This window comes from Microchirus variegatus (genome assembly GCF_963457635.1).
Source record: "Microchirus variegatus genome assembly, chromosome: 7".
NCBI lineage: Eukaryota > Metazoa > Chordata > Actinopteri > Pleuronectiformes > Soleidae > Microchirus > Microchirus variegatus.
Window position 1 is genome coordinate 460,989 of NC_139808.1, and position 11,302 is coordinate 472,290.

The 11,302-nt window shown below is 44.6% G+C and overlaps 1 protein-coding gene across 1 annotated transcript; it reads left to right on the plus strand.

The window, feature by feature from the left end:
* Positions 1 to 974: 974 nt before the first annotated feature.
* rad54l2 (RAD54 like 2) lies at positions 975 to 10,733 on the plus strand (the record flags this gene model as incomplete). The annotated part of the gene is made up of 21 exons (XM_083891887.1): positions 975 to 1,131; positions 1,230 to 1,512; positions 2,078 to 2,214; positions 2,331 to 2,474; positions 3,247 to 3,470; positions 3,560 to 3,742; positions 3,844 to 3,977; positions 4,067 to 4,263; positions 4,679 to 5,021; positions 5,113 to 5,290; positions 5,394 to 5,612; positions 5,704 to 5,822; positions 6,116 to 6,234; positions 6,502 to 6,601; positions 6,681 to 6,886; positions 7,259 to 7,434; positions 7,628 to 7,824; positions 8,596 to 8,780; positions 8,878 to 8,967; positions 9,060 to 9,152; positions 9,727 to 10,733. The coding sequence occupies 21 exons, from the start codon at positions 975 to 977 to the stop codon at positions 10,731 to 10,733; spliced, it is 4,491 nt and encodes a 1,496-aa protein (XP_083748013.1).
* Between the last annotated feature and the right edge of the window lie 569 nt (positions 10,734 to 11,302).

The window sequence follows — 11,302 nt, forward strand, 5'->3', positions numbered from 1 at the left end:
ATCCAAGCCTCTCAGTACATAGAAATATTCCCTTGATGTTCCATGTTGTGAATGAAGATTTATAGATTTAACATAGGAACGGTGCCAGATATTTTCCAGTACACCTACCTATCACTCTGTTATAGCTAGCAAAGGTACCTGTTATCTAATAAAATAGAGGTTTTGATAACCTCAAAGGCCCACAAAGCCATGTTCCTTTCATTGTAAGAATATTTACTCAAAGGCTTATAACCAACGGTTAACTACTTTAACTGTTCACACGTTACACTGTCCAATCATCAAGCAATGACATGATGCACAGTATGTAAATATGAGCATGACACCGTAGCCTTGTCTGTGTTGACATAGCAGGTAGTTTTCTCTACATTATTAGTGAAACAGCACCTGTACCCCTTGCACAGGGGTGGTTCTTTTAACAAAGTCCATTCAAATGTGCAATTTACTACATACAGATCAAAGGTATGTGACGGCAGTATATTTGTTGCTTCATCCAAAAATCGCCAGAGTTGGCGCTGCGCACACACTAGCCCTCTTAGTAAGTCACCTGCCAATTTTGAAGCCTATCAAGCGAACAGTTGGACAGTTGAACGGTTTTAATGATTAAAGGGCAGATGTTCTATTGGAAAGAGAGAGGGTTTTATTGGTGCAGCCCTTCCTGAGTGAGATTAGGATTGAATTTGGCATACATTCAAGTTGTATTTAACCATTGCAGGGATGATCAGTTGGGGTTTGAAAAGCGTTGTCCTCCCTTGTCTTGTCATGTTCCTTTGCTTCTTCATGACATTGCTTTCCTCAACTAAACTTTAACTTAATCAGTCGGTCTCTGAAAATTGTCATAACAATCTAGCAAAAACACATTGCTAGTGAAACAAATTGTCAACAAATGATACCATTTTATTTAAAATATGTGATGTGTTTGTTAGGGCTCCTGATGAAGATGTGTAGGTAATACTTTGAGAGCCCTGGAAGACACCATGTCTGAAGAGGCACTTTCAGAAAGTGACCGCGAGCCCAGCCTTAACAGTGAGGAGGAGTATTTCGATGATGATGAGGAGGAAAAGGAAGAGGATAATGAGGACATGGAGGACGACGAGGATGAAAACGACGGAGATGATGAAGATGACAGTGTTGGTGAGTGTCTTTACTCAGTCCATTTACCTTCAGCGATACATGTGAATGTAAAGTATGTATCAGAAGTAATTGCTTGAAATGCTGTCTCTTGTCTTAAGATCGTCCCACCAGTGCCCAGGATGGCAGGGACTCCACCTCAGCTACCTCTGGAGAACCCTCCTCTCAGCCTCCGTCTCGGCCTGCATCCCGGCCGTCCTCCGACGCGCCCTCCAGACCGCCCTCTCGCTCTCAGCCTCCAAACAGCCCACAGAGCCAGAGCAAACCACCATCCAGCAAACCCAAGAAACAAAAAGGCTCTAAATTAACCAAATCCTCCAAGTCCTCGAAAGGGTCTAAACCTTCTAAGCCATCTAAGCCTTTACACATGAGGAAAAATATCAGGTACGTCAATTTGCTTTTCGATGCTTCTCATCTGATAATTAGGACCCGATCGTGGCAGGGTTTTGAAATATTTAATTTCTCTACCATTTCCCAGTTGAAAATGAATGGCAATAATCTGTCTTTGATCTCTATGTGGTTTGCTCTTGCAAGCAACCCTATGATCTGAGCGCTGTCTGTTTTGATATCAAAGGCAGATGAAATTCCCTCCCAACTACATTTTCTGCCATAAATTCACATTGTTGTACTACACGTGATGTGAAAATTCTACAATTGATATAGTCCGAGATAAAAAAAAAATATGCATGGCGAACATTTTCTAGTGAGAAACGGTGGGCATGGGAAGGAACAGCAGCTTCCGTCAAGCATCACCCAGACTTCGACAGTTTTCAGAGACATGTTCTCAGATAGTCGGTCGGTGTCTGAGTTCTGGTTGCAGCATATCCCGACAATGACAATGTGCGGTACAAGTATTCAGCAAATGAAATGAAATCAAATGTTTACATGTCAATCGAATAACACACTACACTGAAGACTGACTGACTTTTTTTTTGTCCTGTGCTTTCAGAAAGCTGCTGAAAGAGGACCAGCTGGAGGCTGGGACGAAGACCGCTCAACAGGAAGAGATGGAGAGGCTCAAACGCCTGGAGCAGCAGAGAAAGGACTTTCCCACATTAGCCCCAGCTGTCCCAGACTCTCAATTAGGTGACTATTTTTCTCTCTCTGTGAATCAACAGCTTTGCATTCAGTTCTATCTCTCAGTAATCTGATTTCTTTTTTTTTTTGTACATTTACCCTCTCCCTTTCCATCTTTCCAACAGTGGAAACTGCTTCCATTTTGGGAGAAGTATCTCACTTGGTCCCTGCTCTTCTGAGTAAGCAGGATGTGATCTGTTTGGACAGCAGCGGAGAAGATGAAGATGAAAAAGAGGAGCCCAAATTGCCCGAGCTTGACATTAGAGACGGTAAGGCTGGGCGTTATGGCATTATGGTGTTTTCTTACCTGCCTTGCCTTTAGTTGCATTTGCATTTAAATAAAGTTTCATGCAATCGATGAGACTGCGCCTTTTTTAGGAACAAACTCTTCACTGTTTGCTGCCGTTTTGTTAGTCTCTCTGAGGAAGTGCTGGGGGCAGTGCTGCACCACTATCTATAAAAGAAGGCCTAAGTGGAGCCCTTGGCGGAAGTTAAACAGAAATCAATTTTCGTTAAAAACATTGTCTTGAACAATTAATTCATATTAATTAATGAATCAATTAAGTTGGTCTAGAATTCAGCTGCCCGCATCATCACCTTCTCCATCCATCACATCACTTCCGTCCTGCAGAAGCTCCCTTGGAATTCATAATCCTTCTGTTTGCATTCAAGGCCATTCGCTACCTTTCCCATCCATCATGCCACTCCCTCTCTTACCCTTAAATCGTCATCCTCCATCCACTTCACTGTCCCCGCCACTCTGCTACCCAACTCTTGAGTCAATTCAATTCCACTTTTTTAAAATGATAGGTGATAGTGTTGTGCAACTTTTAATTCCAAGTTATTCACAAATATTAAAGTTCCATCCATCCATCCATTATCTACCGCTTTATCCTCCACCAGAGGGTCGCTGGGGGTGCTGTGCCTATCTCAGCAGACATTGGGCGATAGGCGGGGTACACCCTGGACAGTAAATATTAAAGTTCAAAAATTAAATGAATAAGTTCTCACACAGTGTTTGTTTCTCCACTCTTGACCCAGACATAATTGAGCTGAGTTCTGGGGACGAGGGCACCCTGCAGATAAGCAGCGAGTCGGCCGACGACGACGCTGACGACACAGAGGAGAGCAGCGGGGCGCACATCAACGACGCTCTGAACCTGCCCGATGCCCAGGGTCAACTGCTGGTTAATATCAATCACCCCGCCGAGGAAAAAGACATTTATCTTGCTCCACAGCTGGCCAGGGCCGTCAAACCCCACCAGGTAAACGCAGCATCACATTCTGTGTCTGGAACTCAGAAAGTACACAGACTGTGTAGCTTGCCGTCTCACAAGCACGCTTCGTCTTGCAGGTCGGGGGAATCCGGTTTCTCTACGATAACCTCATCGAGTCTCTGGAGCGTTATAAAACCAGCAGTGGCTTTGGCTGCATCCTTGCACACAGCATGGGGTTGGGAAAAACACTGCAGGTCATTTCCTTCATTGACATTCTTCTACAGAATACTGAGGCCCACACTGTGCTGTGCATTGTTCCAGTGAGTAATTGAACAGTGTAATAATGTGTTTTAAAATACAAGCATATAGATTGTAGTCGTTGGGGTTTAAATTAACCTCTGAAATCTTTGTTTCATACAAGGTGAACACGCTTCAAAACTGGCTGACAGAATTTAACCTCTGGCTCCCACCTCAAGAATCCCTCTCCCCGCACACCGACCCTATGCTCCTCACTGGCCGCTTCTTTAAAGTTCATATCCTCAACGATGAGCACAAGTATGAAGTCTACAAGGGTGTCTGTGTGTGTGTGTATTTAATGTTGTATACATCTAAAGTCCTAATCCTACTCACGGTGTGCCCTGCAGAACAACACTGGCCAGAGCTAAGGTCGTGGAGGACTGGTCCAGAGATGGAGGCGTGTTACTCATGGGCTATGAGATGTACCGTCTGCTGTCCATGAAGAAGAGCTTCGTCATGGGCAAGAAAAGGAAATCGAAGAAGCCTGTAGGACCAATCATCATTGACCTGGACGAAGAAGACCGACAGCAGGAACTCATGAAAGGTCACCGAAATGATACCTTTAAAGCTGCAGTGCAGTATATATATATAGTAAATGTTTGATGTTATTATCCCGTCTTTGTGAACAAAAACAATGGAACATTATTTGGTGCATTCATCTGAAAAGAGGCTCTGTCAAGCAATACTATCAGACCTGACTGAGGGAGCATTTGTATTTATACACCAGCAGAACAGGCAAAGGGAAGAAGCATTTATCCCATCAAACTTTTGTTTTCAATCATACTCCAACCTGTTAGTAGTCGCCCTGCTTTACTAGCGCAATGTTGCAGCGCTCATCGGCTTAATCAGCATTATGTGAACTCATTTGACCTTGTATTGAATGTAACCCAAATTTAGTGTGTAATTTACGTTCACAGACTCTTTTACTCACTCCTACCGTGTCACTTTGTCATTTTCAGGTATCGAAAAGGCCATCGCCCGGCCCGGCCCAGACGTGGTGATCTGCGACGAGGGCCATCGCATCAAGAACTACCACGCCAGCACGTCACAGGCCTTGAAGAACATCCGCTCTCGGCGAAGAGTGGTTCTGACTGGTTACCCGCTTCAGAACAACCTCATCGAGTACTGGTGCATGGTGGACTTTGTTCGGCCTGACTTTTTGGGCACACGGCAGGAGTTCAGCAACATGTTTGAGCGGCCTATTCTGAATGGGCAGTGTGTGGACAGTACGCCTCAAGATGTCCGCCTCATGCGCTACCGCAGCCACGTTCTGCACAGCCTGCTGGAGGGTTTTGTCCAGAGGTTAGCTGTCCTTCAGAAATGAGAAGAATTCTTTCAAAGGCATACTATTGGATTTTTACTCTTCTTTCTATGTTTTTTTTCTGGGTTACAGGCGAGGTCATGATGTGCTGCGGGACCAGCTTCCCACCAAAGACGAGCATGTCATCTTAGTGCGGCTTTCTCCCGTTCAGAGAGCGCTGTACACAGAATTTATGACGCGCTTCAGGGAAGCGGGAAACAGTGGCTGGCTCGGTCTGAACCCACTCAAAGCCTTCTGTGTGTGCTGCAAGGTGTGACTACTTTCCCGTCGTCAACCTTTAGCACTCTATTTGAACACCGCCTTTTTTTTTTTGCTTTGTTTATTAACTTTTATGCTGTTGCTTATTTGTTTAGATCTGGAATCACCCAGACGTCCTTTATGAAGCACTGCAGAAGGAGAATCAGGCCAATGAGCAGGATCTGGACCTGGATGACATCACAAGTAACCCCCGCTGTGCCGCACCTGGCCTCAAGTCCAAAGTAGCCGACTCCAGCAACAGCAAAGTTAACATCGCCTTGCCGCCGATCAATCCATCGCAAGAAAGAGCCAATCAAGTCATTACATATGAATGGGTATGCAACGACCGCAGTCCATTAATTCTTGTTTAAGACCTGTTTGATTTTCATGTCTTAACATCTAACTACTGTTTGTATTTCATCTCAGGCAAAAGACATAATGTCTAACTACCACACGGGACTTCTCCAGAATTCCGCTAAGATGGTTCTGCTCTTTCATTTAATTGATGAGAGTGTGAGAAGAAGAGACAAGATGTTGGTGTTTAGGTAAGCAGCCCCGTTCATCATCTGTTGCATTAAACACAAATCCACCGTTAAGCAGCTTAAAGAAGCACTTGGAAAAACCGACTTGGTCATTTGGCTGATTAATCAGCCTGTTGAGGATTTTATTTTTTAATCCTCCTATGTCTTATTACTTATTTACTCTTTGTTAACAGAAATTCAGCTAGCCACACTGTACTGTGACTACTAAAAACACACACGAATAATAGATTTTAACATGCCCCTCTCAGCAAAACAAACTCACTTACCCTATTATCCACTTGTGCTTCACTCACTAGTCAAAGCTTGTCCACGCTGTCTGTCATTGAGGACTTCTTGTCAAAGAGACCCATGCCAGCTGAAGTCGCTTCGTCTGCCTCCCAAAACCAGAACTGGGTTCGCAACCTCAACTACTACAGTGAGTTCTTCAGTCTGTGCTGTCCGTGCAAATCAGCAGAAAGTGCAAAGCTCTGACTCTACTGAGTCTATATTCTATGTGCTTTCCAAAAAAATCCTACTTATTAAGAGCTATGTATTGTCTTACATAATATAAATATTGCACTTAAAGCTTATAAATCTTCCAGTTTATCTTACCTTTGATGACTCCCTGTACTAAATCTTGCCGTCTTAAGTGTATTCAGAAGCTTTTGGTTTGTAGAGATGATGTATGTCTGCGTGTGTGCAGGATTGGATGGGAGTACATCGGCCACAGAAAGAGAACGACTAATCAATCAGTTTAACGACCCGGAGAACGACAACACGTGGCTCTTCCTACTTTCCACCAGGTCTGTATCTTTGCTCTCTCTGTTTAATGGTTTCCCCCTCCACTTTGCTGTCATTCATTTTTACCCGTGTGTCTTTCAGAGCGGGCTGCCTGGGTGTAAATTTAATCGGCGCCAACCGCGTCGTCGTTTTCGACGCCTCGTGGAACCCCTGTCACGACGCCCAGGCCGTGTGTCGAGTTTACCGCTACGGTCAAAAGAAGCCGTGCTACATTTACCGTCTTGTCTGTGATTTTACCCTGGAGAAGAAAATCTATGATAGACAAGTCTCCAAACAGGGCATGTCAGGTAAGATGTTTTTTTTTAATATGTAACATTCTTTTTTTATTTTGATATACACTACCGTTCAAAAGTTTGGGGTCACCTATACAATTTTTTTGTGTTTTGAGTTTAATTTAAGATGTATTTCTTGGCAATTTGTCTGAGAAAGGAAGGTATAAATAAAAGTTTTACACCGTTCTGAACCACAGAATGTTCACAACTGTAAAAACAAGCCTTAATTAATGAATATAACCAGCATTTTATTAACTGATAAAGTGACTAAGCTGCATTTTAAACCTGCACAACGGCGTAGTAATGATTATAAATGTATCAGAACAATTTTGCTATTTAGAAAAGACCTACATGAATTTATAACGTCTTAACTGTGTGTGTTTAAAGATCGCGTCGTCGACGACTTGAACCCAGTGCTGAACTTTACTCGTAAGGAAGTGGAGTCACTGCTGCACTTTGTGGAGGAGGAGCACGGCAATGAAAAAGTCTCTCTGGGACCTTTGAAGGAATTTGAGGCCGTGATATATCAAGCCTGTCAGCTTTACCCTTACCTCATCACCAAGGTACTGTTGTGTTATCGGTATTACTCTGACATATTCTGAAAATATCTCAGTTACTAACCCAATTTTAAGTAGTTTGCTACCGTTTATGTTTTCACTTTGCATCCAGGACGTCCAGAAGTAGCTTTTAAACTAAAAACACGGAGAATAGACCAGAAAGTCTCATCAAATATCTCTTTTTCCTTGTCTCCAATAGCTACCTTTCCATCACGAGTCTCTGCTAGTGGACCGGAAGGAGTCGAAACTGACCAAAGCAGAGAAAAAAGCTGCCAAGAAGAGCTACGAGGATGAGAAACGAGCCTCTGTGCCGTACTCTCGGCCGTCGTATGCGCCCTATTATCCAACCAGTGATCAGATGCTCGCAAACATACCAGCGTTCAACCAACGGGGCTGGTGGGTCTCACTCTGCATGTTTGATTGTTTTTATCTCGTATACCCTTTACTTCATTACTATTAATTAGTGTTGGGCACTAGGTTAGCGCATGGCGCATTTCCATGACAACTGACCGGAAAAAAGACGCGTGACGTCATGTTTACGTGCCGCGACACTGGAGTCCAAGCACCGTTTTACCAGTTAGCTCCATTAGCTCGTTTAGCGCCATTAGCGCGCTTACAGTCGAACTGAACTGTCTGTTTATTAAACAAAAAGAGCAGAGCTACAAATAACCACCGTACCTGTGTACTGCGTATGTGTGCCTCTGTTTTTAAAGCGTAACGTTACTTCAGAGACTCATTTTAACAATCGGTGTCACGTAATCATGCGTGTTAACGTTGACGCCGTTAAAGTGCCCAGCACTACTATTAATTATTGAATATTATAGCTATAGCTGACTATATCTAGAGGCAGCCTATGGCCAAAAGGAATTGGACTTGAAACCGGAGGGTTGCTATAAGGATGGTCAATAAGGATGGTTAAATATAGAGGTCAAATTCACTATCAACTGGTGTGTGTGGAAAAAAAGTGTAAAGTTAGTGTAATCTATTAAAATGTTCCTCCCCAAGTGTAGTATGGTGACATTCGTCGGAGATACTGTGTGTAATTTATCACAAAATACTCAGTCCTTTGTTTTCAGAAATCACGAAATCCCTTAAAAATGTGCTTGATGACTGAAAACAAAATCCAATCCAATTAGTCTGGCATGCGTGTGATCCTCATATTTGCAGGCGTCCCATGGCAAGGCCGGATGACAAGCCCGTGGCGAGTGTGAGGCCCATTCTGTCAACCCCGATCCCCATGATGCCGCGGCAGGTTGGCATGGGCATGGCTGGCTCCAGCTCGGTCAGCAGTCTGCCCGTCAACTTCCTGCAGAAAGCTGGAGTCTCTGTGCAGAGGATTGTCACCTCCACTGGTAATGTATAACCCCCCCCCCCCAATAATAACCCCCTATTTTGTTATTTTTGACGAAATTAAAAGCTATTTTTTTTTGTTTTCTTTTGTTTCTGCAGATATTGTAATCCCAGGAGCCAACAGCACAACAGATGTTCAAGCTCGGATTAGTGCAGGAGAGAGCATCCATGTTATCAGAGGATCCAAAGGTATTAGACGACAACGACGGTATAATGCAGCGCTATAAATGAGTATTTTGAGTATTTTAGTAAAACTTGGATGTTTTTTCCCCCCTACACAGGCACCTACATCAGGACAAATGATGGAAGAATATTTGCCATTCGATCAGGAAAAATTAGTAGACCAGTGGTTGGGGGCTCTGCTTCTTCAAGAGGTACGAATTAATATTAAGTATTAGGGATGTGAATCTGTGGGTGTCTCATGATTCGATTTGATTTCGATTCTTAGGGTCACGATTTGATTCTTAATTCTCGATTCAAAAACTGATAGAATGCATAGTGTGTTAAGGCAAATTATGCCATCAAAACAATACAGTGTGTATAAGATTCCAATGATTTGATCACACAACGGCAAATTTAAGACTTTAACATTTATTCATTCAAAATGAATAAAAATGTACTTACTGTACAAAAAAATAACTTGCATAAATAAAAGCTTAGGCTAGCTGCCTTTTTCTCCCAGAAGTTACAAAATAAAGTGTACACAAAATAACACAAACTGGGGTTTTGTGTGGTTTTTCAAAATTGAAACTTAAAAAAAAAAAAAAATCTATTTTCAAAGTTTATGAATCGCTTCAGTATTGTGGATGATTAGAATCGCAATTCTTTTTCCCCACCCCTATTAAGTATTCCTGCTTCCTCCTGTAGATGTTGTATTCAAACCATACATAAATCAAACTTAGAGGAGTTCCTCCTGTAATTCCACGACTGTATTCTTTCCTTTCACAGACACTCGAGGTTCCCTCATCCATCCAGTCAGTAATGGCTGCTCCTCCCCTGTGGACCAACACCAGCGCTCCCCCGACACGGAGCACCGCCCCTCTTCTCCTCTGAGCTCCGAGATACTCAGAGAATTCGGCCGCTACGCTTCATCCGCGGCCGACGCCGCCGCCGCCGTCGCTAACCTGGGGAACGAACTGCCATCGCCGCCGGTCGTGTCGGCTCTGCCGTCTGGGGAGGACGGCAGCAGCCCGCACAACAGTCAGACCGGCGATCTCGGCGGGCAGCTCGGCGACGGCCTCCTCAGCTCGGCGTTCGAGATGCACGGCGCCAAGCGCAAAGGGACGGAAAGCCAGGGTAACGCAGCCAAGCGCTCCTCCAGTGGGGCGCGCTACTCCGGACTGTCCATGGGCGCCGGTGGCCTCAGTTATCCTCCTGTGGGTTTGAACTCTCCCTCCCTCATGAGCAACCTCGGCCACATGACTCACCCTCTTCTGATGGGCGGCAGCAGTGGTTCGTCATTCCTCCAGACGCCAGGACAAACCCTGGCTGACCTCCAGACTATGTTCCCCTCCGCGGGCTCGGACCTTCTGAGACAGTCGACCACGGGGAACGGACACCTTCCCGCTTCTTCCTCATCCTCTCTGTCCACCGTCCACTCTGCCTCCACGCCCGTTTCCATGTCGTCCGCGCCGACTGCAGCGACCTCCTCCTCGCTGACACCAGGGTCTCTGCCTCCGTACTTGATGAACCCCAACATGGCGGGGCTGCTCACGTCAGGCTTTCCTCTCAGTTACGGTCAGTCGCTGCTGAACGAGCCGAGGATGTTCAACACCCCTCTCCTGTCCGGGTCAGGGGGATTTCCTGTACCGAACTCCACCTCCACGACACCCGGCTTCCTCTCTCATTACAACAATCCCACCTCCAGCCTATTGGGGGCGGCTCTTATCCAACAGGGTAACGAGAACGGCGGAAGTAGCTCGGATGACGATGTTATCGAGGTGACGGGACAGTAGTGACTGGAGAGATCACGGAGAGGCAGCTTCACACACACACATACACACACACACACACAATCTGGTCGTCATGTTTAACAAGTACATCAGGGATGGAAATGGTTACACATTGACATGACTCAGTTAATACGGTTAGCCGTAAACGGATTAATGTTGACCAGATGAAAAATGAAACAAGTCACTCTTGTAAACTCTTATCAAATCAAATTTGGCAAACGCTGTAAAATTGCTCCATGATTCATCCCAAACAAATATACTAAGAGTTCTTTGAAAGTCACACACACACAGAGTAACTCTTACCTACAAGTAAGAGTGTTTTAGTGTAATGACTCGACAACAAAGTCAGAGAGGAACAAAATCCGAATGCTGAATATTCCGGACTTCACCTTGAGCGTCAAGAGCAGCAGAAACAGACCAGAGTTTTGTCAAACGGGGACCAGTTAAAGTTCTGAGAGGCTTTTCCTTTTCCAAGCGAGGCCTCACTGTGCAGTTATTTTTCTTTCTCTTTAGAATTCAGATGGAATAACTTAATTGAAACTGCTATTGTTGGATTTTCTCCGGATATATGA